This window comes from Sciurus carolinensis, chromosome 16, assembly GCF_902686445.1.
Source record: "Sciurus carolinensis chromosome 16, mSciCar1.2, whole genome shotgun sequence".
NCBI lineage: Eukaryota > Metazoa > Chordata > Mammalia > Rodentia > Sciuridae > Sciurus > Sciurus carolinensis.
In genome coordinates this window covers 39,011,427-39,029,445 of record NC_062228.1, presented here as the reverse complement: position 1 = coordinate 39,029,445, position 18,019 = coordinate 39,011,427, and the positions used below count along the sequence as shown (strand labels likewise).

General features: G+C 45.7%; 1 protein-coding gene across 6 annotated transcripts in view; it reads right to left on the bottom strand.

Moving 5' to 3' along the window:
- The window catches only part of Znf536 (zinc finger protein 536), a 431,720-nt gene that overhangs the window by 162,606 nt on the left and 251,095 nt on the right, over window positions 1-18,019 (bottom strand). For all 6 annotated transcript variants that reach the window (XM_047529031.1, XM_047529029.1, XM_047529033.1 and 3 more), the window contains one exon: window positions 1,922-2,074. In XM_047529031.1, coding sequence (XP_047384987.1) covers window positions 1,922-2,074 — 153 coding nt within the window. The remainder of the gene's footprint in view (window positions 1-1,921; window positions 2,075-18,019) is intronic.

Here is an 18,019-nt window from a genome sequence, read left to right as displayed (position 1 = left end):
ACAGACAAAAGTCTTTGCTCTCCCAGAGCTCCCACTCTAGTGCATGGACCAAGACTACAGAATGTGCAAATGCATGGTGTGTCAGAAGAGACCGCTTCCTGCACTGCTGGGGGAGGGGGTCTTCCATTCTATCTGCCCCTCAGGGATCCAGCACTTCAGTCTAACTGTCATACTGTGGTTTCTGATGGGTTCACGTGCTCTCTGGAAGATGAACCACATTCCCTACTGCACTTGACCCAATGTCACCTTGCAGGGATGGTGGAGGGGGGCCATTCACTTACTCCAGCATCTGTTCTGTCATTCAACCTTTCAGACAGACTCACTGTGCCCCTACTAGGTGTGAGGAGCTCTTGTAGGCCCAGGAGTTATAGAAATGATATCAAATAAAAAGCTGGACAAGATTGCCACCCTCACAAATCTTAGGTTTTGCTTGATGGGAGACAAACAACACATTAGGAAATGAAAATTAAACCAAGCAAGATCAGTTCAGAATGTGTTAATTTATGAAGAAATTAAAGCAGAATGTGTGAGGGACATTTTAGACAGGGAAGTCAGGAATGGTCTCTGAATGGATCACAATGAAGCAAAGCCCCCAGAGACCGTATGGAGGAAGAATGTTCCAGGTAGATACTGGGGGTGCACAGGTCCTATAGCAGGAACAGGTGTTCTGCACTAGAGGAAAAGGAAGAAGGCAAGGGTGTCTCAGAAAGATGATGAGGATGAAAACCAGTACAGGTTGGGGTGAGGAATGAAGTAGGGGCAGATTGCAGGGGACTTCTGGGAGGAAGGGGGAACTGGTACATGGTTTTAGAACAGCCCTCTGGGGCCTGGGATAACTCCATGCTCCAAGGCAGGCAGGGCCAGTAACAATGCCCATCACGCCCAGGCTATCAATGAGAAGGTGGCCTATGGCACACAGTCACTTGTCCCCAGAACTCCTCTTGGTGTCAGGGAGATGTGTGGGCAGGGCGGGTTCCATGTAAAAGGCTCTTTGTCTTTAACTACACGATACAGACGAGGCCCGTATGTACTCGATATCCCTGCACAACCCTGAGCATTATTGATTCCTTGGGAAATAGACCACAATTATTTTTGAAAATATATGGCATATTTGTCTATCCTCTGAAGCAGCTCATACTCCAATAGATAAAGTGTCAGGAGAAAAATCAAAGAAAATGGAGGTGTCCATATCTCAGATAGATTTTTTTCTTATATTGGCAACATACAAACAACTAGCAAAAAAGCTAAAAAGGATGACGGTTGAGGTACCAGGCAGAGAGCAGAAAAGAAGTCCTTATTGCAGAGGGCTAGTATGATGCTGAAACCAGAGAAATGGCCAGAGCAGTCCAGTAACCATTTTCCTCTGTTTGGCTAAGAGCATCTTGATGTTTCTTTTGAGGAGACAGAGCCATGAGTCCCCCAACCTCCACTGCATGTAGCATGAGCAGGCTGACTCCGTCTGTCCAGTCCCAGCGACAGCCTTGTAACCCCAGCTGGGCCAAAGGCCAGGCTTCCTGGCCATTTGAAGGAGCTCCTTAATCCTTTCTGAACTTGAGAGGTCAAGTTGGGTCCCATCACTTCCACCCAAAAGATTCCTGGTTCAAGTATGGGTGTCGGGAGGTGCTACTTCGGTGTGGTAGAAGAGCATCATCGGCACAACGCCCTGAAGCTCAGAAAAAACATCATTATCCCAGGCCTGGACCACATGGGATGGTGTCATTTACGGGGGTGATCATTAAAGCATCAGGAAGTTAAGGTCATCACTGACCCACCAGTGCCATACAGACAGGCCCGTTGAGGATGTTCCAGTGTTAGTGACTGACACAGTTGTGGACCTGGGCCAGAAACATGGCCAGGCGAGGATGGGGTGGTTACACCTCCTCCTCTGCCCTGTGCCCCCAGCTGCACCCAGATCTCTCACCTGTGTGTATCCTCAGGTGGACCTTAAGGTGATGGGATGTCCGGAAAGTTTTCCCACAGTACGGACAGTCCTTCATGGCCGAGCCCAGGCTCCTGTCGCGAAGCAGCGCCGGCTGCTGGACGCCAGCGGATCTCCCAGCCTCCTCGCCAATGTCTGCAGTGGAGGAGAAGCATTCTCACATCACTTCAGCACATGTCAGAAGTTGTTCACACCAAAACTGCTAACACCACACAAAGTTAAACATGTCAATACTACACCTGTCTATTTCATTCTTTAAATCTGACAGAATGCTGACAATTCATGTATTTTCTTGTTATTCTCTTAAATTATTTCATCTTTCCTATCATCATTTTAAGCGGCATATGGTACCTTTATATTGAACTGAATTAAACAAGAGAAGAAACAGCTGTGTCAGCAGCTGGTTTGATTTCTTCTTTTGCTTAGTTCCTATTAAATATATTTTTTTCAAAAGTTTAAAAATGTGGGTGTTTGTGGAATCTGATTAATTTATAATATGGGCTAGCTGGAGAGTTCACTATAGGATCCAAATCATGTTTGCATTATAGCTGGCAAAAAATTAAAAAAAAAAAAAAGAAAGGATCTCAGCTGATTCCCAAAGGCATGCAGACATACAGCTATTTTGGGACAGGAAAGAAAATTATCCAAAACCGATCATTTCTTCCTTGTAGAGTCTTGTATCCATTGCTGGCTGGTGTAATCGCATGAAAGGGAGAAGAAAAAGTATGGAAATGTGGTTCCACAATTAGCCCATGATAAACATATAGTGGCATATTCAAAGTCATGTGCAGAAACTCAGCTGCAAACCTCCCATAAACTTAGAGCCCTGCATTTAAATCTCCATGCAGTGACTTGAGAAGTTCCTCTGTAAAGTATCAATACAAATTTTCCTTCCTGCTGTTATTTGTTATGTAACCCAAACCATTAGAAAATGGAATAAAATTTACATACGGCTGCCTTCTGCACAGAAATGATGGGACATAATAGTAAATAAAACTGTGAAAATATCTAGTGGTTGGAGGATATGTTATTGCAATCCCCAAGGCCTGACATCACACTGTCGCAGAGGCGACATCAGGGGAGCAGAGCAGAAGTTGGGAATCTGCATGTCCAAGGAGGGAAGGTGAGGGAGCCATCTCTGGACTCCTTCCTGAGTCACAGGCCTCCTCACAATGCTGGAAGCTGAAGGCCTGGCATAGAATCCAAGCTCCCGGGGCTAGCAGGGTCCTTGCCGCAGATTCCAGCCCACCCTCTAGGCCTTGTGGTAAATCCCACTATGAGAACAAGGGAACCTTCTGTGATAATGAGCAGATCTGTGAGTTCTGCAGAGATGAGAATAAATAAAATTTGTACCTTCCAAGCAATGGAAAATGCAAATTGCTTCTATTCTGCAACATCCGTTCCTGGTGTTCTCTGCTAATGGCCGGAAGGGACAGACTTATAGACCATGAACAAGATGAAGGCAAACACACTTTATTCTTATTTGAATGCTTGCTCCAAGCAACTGTGGAAGCGCTTTGGCTTGGAGCATCCTCTGCATTTGGACCATGTATGACCAGATAATCGCCCTGGAAAAGTTCATTAAAGGCCCACTTTTAATCCTAATTTTCCCAACTCTTCTGGCCATTTGGAAGAGGAAGAGGCATTTAAAGGGTTTAATCATTCAGACTTTTTTTCTCACCATTTTGCACAAATGAAAAATGCATTTTGTGGACTAGGTTCATTCACATCTACAGCTCAAAGTCAGTCACCACCCTCCCAGCTCTAGGTTGGTGGTTGCCGAGTGTCCCGGGGACTGCTCTCAGAGGTGGTTCATCCTCAGCCCAGAAGAGCAATAGCCAAATGCCAATTCCAAGTCAACAAACCGAGGTTTAAACTGGGGAAACACTAACTCCTCCTACTCATCTTCACCTACCCCAACCTACAAATCACTGTCTTTGTCTCCTGGCTGCACCCAGTTTTCCTTTTGCTGGGACCATGAGGTCAGCTTAAACTACCATGATCCTCATTAATATTCTTCCACTCAAAACAGTTACGACACCCAAACTAAGTTTAGAGGCCAACGGCTGTCAGTTTGAATTATAAACAGAACTTAGGTGTCCTGGATGCTGGCTTTAGGCTAGAGGCAGGCAGGTGCAGGCTTCTGAAGGTAAACTCCTGCAGGTCCTCCTGTTCCATGATCTGCCCCTTTGCCCAGAAGCTTCTTCTCATGGTCCCCCCCGACTCCCACCCTGTGAATGGCAGCAAGGTGGCAGCTATTGAATAAAAAGCTGTAGGAGAGCTGATGGAGGGAGTATTTATCCTGGAGCTTTGGGTAAGTGCTTGTCCAGAGCACATTCTAGATAAATATCGAGACAAGGCTGATGTGCTCCTCTGGAAGACTTTACAGAAGTCGAGGATGAGCTGTGCCTCAGTATATGTCACTCTACGTGATGGCCTGTATCTGTTTCCCTTTTATCTTTCTATCTTGGATATGTGTGGCCCAATAAAAAGAATAAATTTGTAAGATAAACAGCTTTCTTTGCAGATTTAAGAGTCTAATTTTCACTTTACACAGAAATGGTTTTTTCTGGGAGGGCCAGGAGGCCTATAGAGTTTACTCTTCGACTAATCCTCCTAGAAAAACAAACTCTGAGTAATGATGAAGGGGAATGGTGGGTGGTCCCAGGAAGTGTCCAGGGAGGCTGGAAGCCAAGTATAGTGAAGGCTGGGGAAGTTCTGGCCCAGCGGCACACTCACAGGCCCTGTGTGTAAGTCCAAAGTGGTACCTGGATGGGTGTGTGCTGGCCCCGCCCTGCCTGGAACCCAAAGAGCCCCATTCCAAGGGGAAGAGGCCCTGTGCTCAGTGCCTTCTCTACCTGAGTGTAAAAGCCTGTCCCTCTGCAAATTGCAAGACCAACTTCCACGGCTTGGCCTACCATACGGCACAGCCACAGGCCCCTGCCTACCACTCCAGGGAGCAGGCAGTAGAAAGGAAGAGGCATGAGAAAAGTTGCCTCCGTGATCCTTGGTCAGACCATCTGTGGATTGATTTGAGTTTTGTTTTTTAAATTTCCTTTCCTCTAACTTGCCATTTTTCTTTTCTTTCCTATCAGACACTTTCTTGAAGTGTGTGGGTAGACAGCAATTGGACACGGGACAGAGGACAGCCTCGAACTTACCATCCGATCCTACCTGCTCATCTGAGAAAGGAGGGGCCACTCTACCTAGGAGTGGGGCGTTTGGCTGCAGGTGGCCAGTCATCTCTTTGCTTAACACACCTTTTTCTTGGCTCTGCTCTGGGGTCTGTGTGATGGAGAAATGGCTGGGAAATAGCTCCTGTGGGCTCTGTTTCTTTTCTCAACCCCTCTGAATGTTTTGTATGGCTGCCACGAGTGATATTCCAGAGACACCCCGGCTGCATTTGCCCTCCTCCCACAGTGTCAGCCTAGAGTCAGTGAAATGGAATAGGTAAGCAATGACCCTGCCAGCTTTCTCCTGCGCCTACAAGTGGACAGTTATTTATTTGTTAAACAAAGAGGAGACAGATGCAAACCATTTCAAGTTTTGTTTCACAAATACATTATTTGGGAGTGAGGGGCCATCAGACAACAGACCTTACTCATTTCATTTTCTCAAGGTCAGAAACCAAGTCTTCTACATTTCCATTTTCTTGTTTTAATTAATCTTCCAAGTGTACAGCAAGTTTGCCTAGGTCAAGTTGACATTAAAGAGCATACCTTCCCTGAGTCTTCCTAGGGGAGGGAACCCACAGCTGTGGACTGAAGAAAGGGGTGAGGGGTGGAGGGGATGACCGTGGACCTTCTTAGAAGCATCGTCATCCACTGAACCACAAACTGACAGTACTGGCCAGATGAAGAGATGCTTGGAAAAACAATTAACATTCAGTTAAAGCCCAGATTCAAATGTTGAAGTCTAGATACTAGAGTAGCTGTTCAAAGCCATCCCTGAGACTGGCTATCTTGCTGTACACAAACATGATTTGAATTTATGGGTGCCTCATTATACACTCAACCTTATTAATATATGATATGTTTAGAATTTGAAAACTTGGTTCATAAAATGATTTTGTAACTTAAGGGCAGATTTCCCTGCAGGTTATCTTTAAACATACTTCTTGGTTTGTTTAAAATAGGCTTTTTTGCCAAGAAGGCTATCCCAGCAGTTGGGTGGTAGAGTCATTTCCTCCTGGATAGTGAAGCCCGGCTGTCCCTGGGCAAGTGTCTTCATGCCTCCCCTGGCCTTTGGTTCCTTTCTCACCCAAGGGCCTCCTGGGGTCCTTTAGCTCTGTCTTCCTGAAAGAATCCATGTCCACCCCAGGCTTTCTCTGACCACTGCCTCATAGTACCCTCACTCCAGAACTAAATAAGAAACTGGGGATGAATCTTTCCGAGATGGGAAGAAATGACTATCAAAGGGATAGTAAATGCTCCCAGAATATTCCATGGACCCCTCCATTTCTCAACATCCTCTGTGCTAAGTTGAGACCAGGTGACTCATTCCACCAATGGATGAAAAAGACACAGAGGATCAAGTAAACCTGCACCTCTGCACCTCCCCAGACACAGTACCTTTGCAACACCAGGATTAAGAGAGGGGAATCACCAAGTAGATGGCACCTGAGTGACTGAGCCACCAGACGGATGGAAGCTGACCCAAATCAGACTTTGCATGAATGAGAAATAAAACATGGTGAAGTTAAACTTTAAACTTTTTAACTTTTTAGAAGACTGCTATTATGGGAGGTGGTCAGGAACTGACTAAGAAGCGTAGAGCTCCTGATGAGGTGTTCTGGGTTCTACCTTATCTTCCAGTTAGTCCTATTAATTCACAGAATGAGAGACAGAGCCAGAGCCAGAGGCCCAAAGTAGGAACATGAGACAAAAGAAAGACAGTTATTTTTAAAAATTGTGCCTGTTTTCTCAGTTCTTACTTCATCCTAACTACAGACTGCCTGATCCTTCATAACTCCCAGGAGGACATTTTGGAAAGATTTCTGCTAAAAAAAATAAATAAATAAATGGCAGTGATGATGATGTTGTGGATGCTGAACTCCACGCAGTGGATGGAGAATCAACCCAGCATCCTCGCATGAGAATGATGCTCTTTGGACACCTGGGTATTTACTCCTTCGTTGCATAAAATGCCACGGTATTTTAATTTCTGTGGAACTTCCAGTGCTATAGTAAATACATTTTCCCTGATGACTTCTCAGTTAATTCTGAAAGTCTACCTTGTGCAAAGAGACCTCAAAAGCACAGCTCTCACTTCATTAATGGAGGGGAAAAAAAATCTATTTGTGGAGATGAAGAGGGGAGGGGCTGTTCAGCAAAACCCCAAAACTCACCTCTCTCTTAATGTCTTTGCCTACATGTACCCAAGCTCTAAGGTCTTTTCAGGAGTGTTAAATAACTGACACCTTGGAGAACGTCCTAAGGAATATACAGTTCCTCTTAAAAGCTTAACACTTTCCCTGATTTTGAAAACTTTAAAATTAATAGGTTCTAGTAAAACAGTGATCATGGTGGCAAAGATTCAAGGTCAAGCTCAAAAAGAAGGGCCCCCTTTGGTTTTAAAAAATGATTTAAAAATTAATGGTATGCATAAAACTATAACATCACTGTAAACAACCGTACTTAGTTCTTGGAAGATGTAACTCGTGGCTTGGGTCGGTATTAACTTGTTGTTCCTATTGCTTCATCAGAGCTCTGAGTTTTATGATAGCCATACACAGTCCAGTTAAACAGCTAAGTATTCATATGGATGGGTGGAAGTATTTGTTTAAACAGAGAGCTGTTTCCAAGAAGGATGCCCACTTATAAGAAGGCAAAATCCTGCTTCTTTGGGGGTTATTGGGAATAGGGGACTGGTCTGGCCCCAGAGCACGTGAGGTGGAAAGGTGGAATGTTCTCAGTTTCACTGTTTCCCACCTTCACCCCAAACTCAAAGTTGAGCCGAACTCCATTTGGTTTTGGCAAGATAGGATTTCTGGAATTGGGGAAATAGGTCATTAAGAGGCTAAAACTTTTTTTTTTTAAGAGAGAAAATATAAGATACTAGGATTTCAAATAGCTTCTCTAGAGCAACATTTTGATGAGTTAAGTGAAAATGAATCAGAAACACATGGATTAAATTTCCCTTAAAATACACAAGGGCTTTAAAATCAAGCATTGCGGGCCAAATGTGTTTCTGGTTTGACCAAGCCCAGAGCTCTTTCTTAATTGCCTAGGGAGTCTGTGAAACTCTCCTGCTGGTGATTGGGCCACCCATGGGGGTCTCTTCCCTTCTGTAATATGTGATGCTGCTGTTGACAGTATCCCCTATAATCCTCTGGCTGCTGGCTCTTGTGGCCCTGAGGGTCAGCTCTGAGCTGAATGGGGGCAGCCTAGGGACTGTGAACCAATGATGTAGGAGGTAGGGTGTGGGACTCACAGAATCCACTGCAACATCAGGTGTGGTATGCACTTTGGATTCTGCACATCCCTCTTCCCTCTGTCCTGGTCAGGAACGGTGGGCTGTAGCCCAGTTCAGGTACCAACAAGGGTGAGCCAGGGCAATTAAGTCACCCAGGAACCTGGCCTTGGTGAGGAGAAGCAGAGAGAAGAATGAATCTGCAAAACAACCCAGGGAGCTGCTGTCCCCTGGTACAGCCTGGTTCCTAGTACCTAGTTCCTTCAAGGGACAGACTGGCTCCTGGATTCATTGCTCTTTAAAGTCACCTTCAACTCTTCGAGGTCCACAAGCCCCTGCCCAAGGGGCCCCCACTACTGCTCTGACCTCATTCCTGCTGCCCTGCCTGTGTTCCAGCCCCCATCTTTCTATTCTCTGCAAGCTCCCCAAGGCTGGTTCCCTGTTTAGGACCTTCTTCCTGCTGCCCCTCCTTCTGGAACTCTCTTCCCCAGAACTCACAAGGAGACTTCTCATTCAGACACAGCCTCAGGAGGTCACCTCTGACCACCCTATTTTAGGGAAGGAATCTCCTGGTGCCCTTGCTCTCTGGATAGCTCTCTCCCTGGTGGGCTCCTTTATAGACATATGGCCCTTGCAGACTATTGCTGACCTGGATATTGAGTTGCTTACTGCCTGCCCGCTCCCTGGAACATGACCACCAAGAGAACAGGGTCCAGTTATTATTCAGAAACATTATATCACTAGCACATGGCAAGTACTCAGCTCATAGCAGGTGCTCAATAAATATTCTTTTGAATACACAGAAGAATCACAGGAGGCAAGAGAAATGGAATTCAGATACTCCAATCAGCTCCAGTGAGAGGAAAGCTATTTCGATTAGCCTGGGAGAAAATGGTCCCAGGACATTATCAACATATCAGAAGTGCTTCAGAGTGCTCGGTGCAAGAATTCAGGACTGGAGTTTCAGGCAACAGGGTAGAGAAGGCAGGGGATGTCTAGGGAGGCTTCCTGAAGGAAGTGGCCCAGTTTTCTCTCTTTCTCTAGGTGGAAGGAAACACTAATGTACAACTGTAAACATCAAGGCCATGAGCAAGCTCTTTAGAATACTGAGGTCCATGGATGAATAAGGCAGCTTCTGCCCCTGCATGTATGTACTCAATTCCTAGCTAAAAGGCACCAGAAGAAACAGTCCCACAAAAGCACAAAGAGACGTTAATTCATAGAAAGGTACATTCGAACACATATTTGTGAAGTAATCTATGACCCAGTTGCTATTCTAATTATTCTAAAATATTTGTTATATCTTTCTTTTTTCATAATTTAAGTACTCCTTTCTCTCTGAAAAAAATAGAGAAAACTATAGAAGGCTCTACTTTCAGTAAAGCATAAATTCCCAAAAGATTTCTACATAATTTATTTTCTTAAAAAAAAAACTATAGCTTTTAAGATCCTCTTAAGATAATTTACAGCCCCCTCCTAGATGGGTGGGGGTGGGGGTGGGAAGAAGATCGGGGGAGATCTAACTGCAGGAATTCTTACCTAAATGACACTGAGAACAAGCTGGACCGATCTTTTTTTAAAATGCATTTGGTCAGTCGCCATAACTTGTGGAGCTGAGTTTTCTCCTGGGAATCGCGCACATGGAAAGGAGAGAGGATGATTTGGAGATAACGTCTCCCCTGGAGACATGTTTTGCCATATTCTTTTTTAAACAAAGAAGACATCTTAAGCACCTTGCAATATCTTTCATTTAATAGTTGGCAGAAGGCAAGTCCCTGATGAACGCTGGCCTGTGTCTTTCTCTTTAACCAGCTGAGTGATCCAAGCTTTTAATATAGCCGTTCCAATTATTGTAAAAGTCATCTAGTACCTTATAACCACAAATATTGACAGTTTATTGCACAACACATTCCTGACATTTGAAGGTCACACCATACATAATACATACTCTTTTATAAAAGTGTCTGGAACAAAGAGATACATGATAAGCAATTACCTCTCCCAGCTTGTACGTATGTATAGTTCGGGGCGACTTGAGGTTGCACGGGAGGTATGTGCACCATTTTAAATAATCTATTAAGGCAGCACAGAGACATTCATGATGGATAATTATGAAATGGCTCATGCACACGCTGCAATCGGATTGGCTGGCCGGGGCGTGGGGTCTGGGCAATTCTCTTCCACTGAGTTCGGGTCACAATGCCACTTCGCCACAGAGAGCCCTGCTTCACTTCACAATCGGATTTTCCCCAAAGCCATTAAGCATAAAAGACTCACAATATGTTCTTGTTTTTCATACTGGTTTACATGTGGCTGAAAGGAATTTTAAAAATCCACCAGGCCCAGTTCAGATGCATCCCTAGGGGCACTGACCACAGCTTGGTCACAGCCACACCATCCCTCCCTGGGGTCATGGCATCTACAGGAACCTGTGGCATGCCAGCCCTGACCTGAGTCCAGCACAGGGATATGAGGCTGCCAGGCTTGAGAAGGGAGTTCAAAAATCTGGATTGACACTGAGGTCACTTGGAACTCTCTGGGGAAAATATTTGGTAAAGAAGGTGCTCTTCACTCAACCCTTCCCCAACAGTTTCTCTGTCTCTTGACCCCACTTGTAACTTCCAGAGATGTATCTCATAAAGAGGTTCAAAATACAGAATGAGTGGAGAGATTTTGCAATTCAAAAGGCCTTAGGTCAAAACAGAGTTCCAGAGATGGGGATGCTGCTCAGTGGTGGAACACCTGCCTAGCATGTGTGAGGCGCTGAGTTTGACCCCTGTACTACAAAAACAAGAGCAAAGTCCATAACCTCTCTGAGCATCAGATTCCTTATCTGCAGAGATGGATCATAACCCATACCTTAAACAACTGCACACAGTAGGGTCCATAAATCACTTATCTCAGTGCCCCCTGCACAGGGTATGCTCCAATTATCCATGGTCTTTAACATGAATATTGCCAAAGCGACATCACACATGCAAGGTTGCCGTGGGGTGTGGAGAGACCGGTGGTCATCAGCTCTATGGACTCAGACACATTCAAAGCCCCTGAATGAGGGGACACATTCCTTTCCTAAGAAGTCCAGGTTGGAGCAGTTTCTCCAAAGCTCTAACAACACAGGCAATTCTCCCAAGTACACAGCGAAAAACAATTCGGGCTGCAATTGAGCTTCGCATAGATGACAATCTTTAATCACAGATGAAGCGGCAGGTCATTAGAATCTACACCAAATTCCCTTCCAGATGATGCTGATGACTGTGGCTTAATATATATATAAGCGTGTGCAAACACAAATATATATATGTGTGTGCCTGTATATATGTGCATATATATGTAATATATATATACATACATACATATATATATATATATATACGTTTTTAAGAACTATATTAAAATAATCGGCAGACTCTCAAGATAATCAAAAAGTCCCTCCAAGAGTAATTTTATTCAGGCTTCCAGAATGAATGTCCTAAAATTTAAGACATGGGACGGAAATGATTTCTATAAAGATGACGTGTTTATTAGCATTAAATCCCAGGAAAGAGCACTTCCTTATAAAGAACACATTTTTGCATCTGAAAAGCAAGCCTATTAGACTGTGTGTGTTTCTTTAAGAAGCTATTCTGTTTTAGAGGGTAGCGTGTAAGATAGGGCACCACGTGATCAGGAGGTTGCTATGGTAAATATGCATTTTTTATTGAAGAGTAAACAGTGGCAGAAAACAAGTGTCAATTGCCAGCTCTGAAGTTACTGCCATTTTTGAGGTACACGGACTTAGCTAGCCCTTTTAATTTGAGGATCTTTATCAGAAGGACACCATCATTGAATCAAGATTTAAAATTATTTTGAATAAATGCTGAATTCTTCAATACTTTTATCAATAAATATTTTATGTGGCATGTAAAAATTTTTTTTAAAAAATCTGCCCAGCTCTGCCAATCAGACTCAACACAAAGATGTTTCTGGAGATCTGTTGCCCAGCTGGTGGGTCTCCAAAAGACAAAGCCTTCAGCCTTGGCTCAGGCCACATAGCAGAGGAGCCAAGGAGACAGCCGAGACCACCCCCATTGTCCTTATTGTCCCCTGTGTTGGTACCTGCTGCTGACAAATGGCAGCCAAAGCTGATGCCCTGTGAATGGCCTTCCTGGGCCAGCCTCAGTGCCCCTGGCAAGGCTGATGTCCCAGGCTGCTCAAAGGGCAGTGCATTTTAGCCAATATGACTGTCACACTTTAAGCAAAGTTCTCACTGTCTTCCCCTTTGTAGCCATTGGCAGGAGTGTGAATTTATTCCTGGTTGTTCTTGACTGACAACTTCATTTTCCTCTGATGCATTCACGTGTGTGATCCCTCCCAGGTTATAACCGGAGATAGCACCACATTCCATCCCTAGTGGGCCCTCAGCTAGCTTTGCTGGCTAGGTGAAGCTTGCACTTTGTCATTCTCTGTCACCAGTTCTCTTTCTAGCCTTCAAAGTGCAGAAGACTGGGGCAGGGATTCTTCATCCTGCACCCTGGCACATAGTATGTGTCCAGATCTACATGAGGAATGGAGGTGTGATTAAATGAACTGGTCCTAGCTCCAGGGTTAGCTGCCTAGCTTGCAGTTTCAGGCAGAAGGGTCAAGTTTGCACATTCTTCCTATGATCAAAGAAGTACCAAGCACTGGCAAAGTTCTCAAAGGGAACTCACCAGCCTCTGGGAATCCCACAGACTAGTCCAAAGGAATTTTGACCAGTGACAAAGAACTGACAAGACCCTTGCTCCCTGGAATAGTGAACAAGAACCAGCAGCTCTGCTTATGTAGGGAGGAGGGAAGCAGCATCCACGTAGTCCCCAAAAGTGCTCAGAGAAGGCCTGGCCCTCCGCAACCACTGGTAGACACATAAGCAGACGTTCATTACCTGAAGGCACCAGCTCGGGCATTAGAACACCTCATAACACTGAGGCTTGTTTGACTTTAAGATCTGAGTTCAAATCTACATTCTGGCAGTGCTGAGTCTGAGAGTGGGAGCAAACTGCTAATGCTTCATGAACTTTAATTTCCTTGTTTGTAATAGTAGATCATTAGATAATGGTGTTTAGCACAAAGGAATCAGCATGTTTCCTGAAATGCAGGTGGTGCCTTTGCAAGACCTTTGTACATTTTATTCCTGTAGTGGTGCCAGGTCAAAGCGGGAAAGCCACTGGTGCTGCTATAAACAGCTCTGGACTCCAATCTGGTGCTGCCACTTCTAAACTATGTATTTGCAAAAGTTTCTACCTTTGCCCAGTCCCTAACACTGTCAGATGAGATTCAAGCCACCTATTTTACAATCCCTGGTGAAAACCAAATGAGATCACCAGAGGAAAGAAATCTGGTAATTTCCAAACTTGCAGTCCCTTTAGCCCCACCAGGAGGTCCAAATCATAGATAAAGCATGACAGGCCAGCAGGTGATAACTCAAACAATGGAGTCACCCAGGGCCCTCCAAGGTCACCCCTTTCCTTGCACATTCCAAGTAGGATTCATATTGTCATGGTGCATTGTGCCATCAACCCACTGTGACAGGAACCTGCATAGGCAAAGCAAGCCATTACCCACCCACATTCTCTAACCCTGAACTTACAGCTCATTTGGCGCCTGTCTTCCAAACATCACTTTGAGGTGAGTAGGTGAGGGCCTGGGAGGAGGAAGCCCTGGGAGGAGGGTAGGGGACTCAAATAGCAGGGAGAGGTGGGGTAGACAGGTCACAGCAACTCAGGACTCACATCCCCAGTTCCATCTGGAAGAAAACTGGTGGTGAAGGACACCACAGGGAGCTGCCTCTCAGCATCTCTGCCAAGTGCCCCACTCATCTGGATGTCCAATGGCCCACAAATGTACAGGTCAGTATGTCAGTCCTACACATGAGGAATCTGTATCCTGACAGAACCCCTGGCCAGCCCATGTTCTATCCCAGGAAAGTGCAACATTAAGAAAGAACTTCAGAGTTATCTGTGGGCAGTGGGCTGTGATATGGGACCATGATGGGATTTGAAGAACATTGCTATGGTACCTCCTGAGAACTTCCCTTGAGGATGCCTAACAAGGGTTCTGAAGCCACTCCCTCACCTCCCACCCAGCTTCTCTGGCTCTGTCTGGGGCATTTCCAGAACATCCTAAACTCCCTACACCAGCCCTACTGCATACCAGCTGGAAATCTCTATCATACCTTGTAATCTCAGCACACACTTCTTTCTTCCTGAAAGACAAACCCCTCAAAACCAGTCCAGAACCCCCACCTCCACCCTGCCCAAGCATCCCACTTATTCTTGAAGGTTCTGCTCCAGTGCCACTCGCTTAGGGAGATGTTCTCTGACCTTCCAGACTAAGTCAGGTCAGCTCAGTCACCCTAGAACTTTACCTGCACGGCCCCTGTCAGAGTATGTGCTTAGTATAGGTTGAGTATCCCTCATCTGAACCACCTGGGACTAACAGTGTTTTGGATTCTAGATTATTTTGGAGTTTGGGAAAATTTGCACATATACAATGGGGTATCTCAGGGCTGGGACCCAAGTCTAAATAGGAAATCCATTTAAGTTTCATAAAAACCTTCTGCACATAACCTGATGATAATTATATGCAACAATTTTACAATCTATGTTTTGACTAAGGCCTGTTACTTGAGGTCAGGTATAGATCATGTTGGACTCCAAAAGTTTCAGGCTTTGGAGTATTATGGATTTTGGATTTTCAGCTAAGGAATGCTCAATCTGTTCACGTGTGTTATTACCTATTTAATATTTTCTCTCCCATGACACTGTCCACTCTGTAAAGATTGGGGTGGGGTCTATTTTTCTTGTCCCATGTCCCTTAGTGTCCTGACATAGAGTGAATACTCAGTAAATACTGGCGACTGAGTGAATGGTGTCGGGAGGACTGGGTAGCCTTTCCTCAACAGTGCGATCTAAGGGGGCTGCCTTTTTCTTTTAGGTACAAACAAGCCTCCACTGACTGGCCCTTTCTAACAGTGTGAGATCCAACACCAAGTCCTGATGACCTGTATCTGAGAGGGCAGAGGCTGCAGCGGCTCTCACCAAAAAAGGAAGGTGACACATGACACAGGAAGTCTGGTCTCTGTGTGACCTGTTCCCACTCCCTTGTCCTCTGCCAGTCCAGTCACTTCTCCTGGGGCTCCAGCCTGCTGCTTGTCCAGTTTCTCCTTCTCAGGGTGCAGGGTTCTCACCACTAGAGTTCAGGCCCAAGGAGGAGGAGGTGGAGAACTGACCTGTGTCCTTGGAGCCACACCTGTCCCCCTGCTGCTCAAGGCTGCCCAAAACTCCTCCCACCACAGGGCCCCTCCCTGTCCACACCTGCCCGGTCAAAGCCTGACATCTGCACAGAGACTGCTCTGCAGTGAGCTGGTGGCTCTCGGAAGCCCCACCCCAGAGCTGGGCCATGTGAGACAGGCGAAATAATTTGGGTAAACAGAACCTTAGGATGCAATCAGCTGGGTGGGTGCTGGCCCAGGACTGCTGCTGGTGGAAAAAGCAGAGTTCAGGCCCCAGGGCAGTACATCAGGCTGTTGGTTCTGCCTCAGTACTTCCACTGAGTTTCTGGGCCTGAGGAAAAGTCTGTCCAGACATATGTTCTTGGGGGCATCCCACATGCACCGCCAGAATAAGAAGGAATGCTGGTCTCTCCGTCTGTGTGGTGCTCACTGGATGCTCCTTTTCTTCTGCCAGAAACCCACGGACCTCCAGGCTTGCTCACAGCTTCCCCTACCCCTCCTCCATCCCTCTCCCCTGGCTCACCCCCAGTGGGCACCACCCAATATCAGTTCCCCAATAACTCTTGGGTCTACCTGATTTGCTGTGGCTTCCCCAGTCTCTAGCAAGGTGCCTGGCACACAGTTGGCACTATATAAATAACAATCTGACAAGACAACACCACTTTGCTTGGCTGGATACTGGTGACTTTTTCTTTAATATGGAAAATCACTTTCTCCTTCCCTTTGGAAACCCCTGTGCACTAATATTCAAACAGCTTTGCACACACAGTGTTCATGATCCGTGATGCTAATTTCTATCCCATAACTGAGAGAGACAAGTAAATGTTGCAAGGTTATTCAAAACTCCTGCCCCTTATCCTCTGACTTTTCCTTAGGGGGAAGCTGCACAGGAATACATTTCCTCATCTGTATGTTAAAGCACGGTTATAATCCACCTATCATGATTGCAATTTTGGGAATCAAAACGGAGATCCAAAACAGCAGTGTGATCTACATTTTAGCCACATACATTATAATAAATTAAGTCAAAGAAAGAGTTTTGCATTAACTATAGCTCTGTTTCTTTAATACCCTGTAAGAATACCTAAGTCACTCTCCAGAGCACTGGGCCTTCTTTGCCTGCTGCCCAGGGTGCTGCATTGCTATTGCCCCACTGCCTGCAAAGGGACATTATGAGGCTAGCTGCCCAGTGACAGCAGCATTGGGCATTTGGAGCATTGACTTGATCTGGTTTTTTTGCTGTGGGTTTGAAACTGCCCAAGAGAAGCTGTCTGGTTGTAGGCATGCAGAAGCTTCTGGAAAGATACATGGTGGGCAGCAGACAAATGGGAGAGTATTAGACTGATATTTGTGGACACACAGCTCAAGTGGATGGACCTGGACCAGGGAGGTAGAGGGGATGCACAGTGCCCACTACCCAAATGACTCAGCCCAAGTTCTTTTCCATCTTGGGCCTCTTTTTCCATTTCTGTAATATGTAGGGCTAGGAAGAAGGTACGGTTCCCACAGGATTTTTCAGGTGCTAAATATGTTTATAACATCTACAAATTTGGGACATTTCACTCACATGTGCTCAGGGTTTCTAGCTTCTCTTAAAAAACTCTGCTATCTCCCAAAGCCGGTCCTTGGTGCCAAGGATCAAAGGCTGCTGTGGCTGAAGAGTCAGTGTTTCCTCCCCTGTCCGTCCCTTCCCCATCTGAGCTCACTACCTGGCTGGCCCTACCCTGTAGGCCTCTTTCTGAATTTGCCATCTCAGCCCAGAGGATCCTTTCCACCTCTCAAAACATTCTTAATAACCTCAGTTGAGCAAACAAGGCAGAAGCCTCCAGACTAATTCTCATAATTATGATGGGTCTATTATTTCAAAGTCTGTGATGATTGTGGGGTCAGGTACTCAGAGGAAGAGGGAAAGAAACATTCTTTAAAGCAATATAGCAAATATCCTTTGATTTCTTTGCTATAACACCAAATTGCATCCAGAAATTCTGAAACGTGTGCTCAGAACCTTAGTCAAATTTCAAAGAGGACTCAGGAGGAAGGGCAGTGATCAGGACCATGGAGTGGCCAGAGGGTCAATTGAGGACCATGTCCCGGGATTTAGTGGTGAGTCCCAAGTGAAAAGGGTGGTGACATCTTCCCCCTGCTGACTTGGGCTGGGGGTCTCTGTCCACATCTGGCCTTCACCCATCTGCTCCAGGCTTGGAAGGCCGGATCTTCTTTCCGCCGCCCCAGGAGCTTCCTCCTCTTCCTCCATGGCTGCCACAAAGCCTTGCTGGCCTCCCCAGCACACCTCGTCCCTCTGAACCTTTTCCCCAACATTTCGACACAGCGCCATGCTGCTTTGGACTGCTCACTAATTTTCATCACGTGTTTTGATTCCAGTCTGCTTACCAAGGGCACCCCGTGGGTGTGTCTGT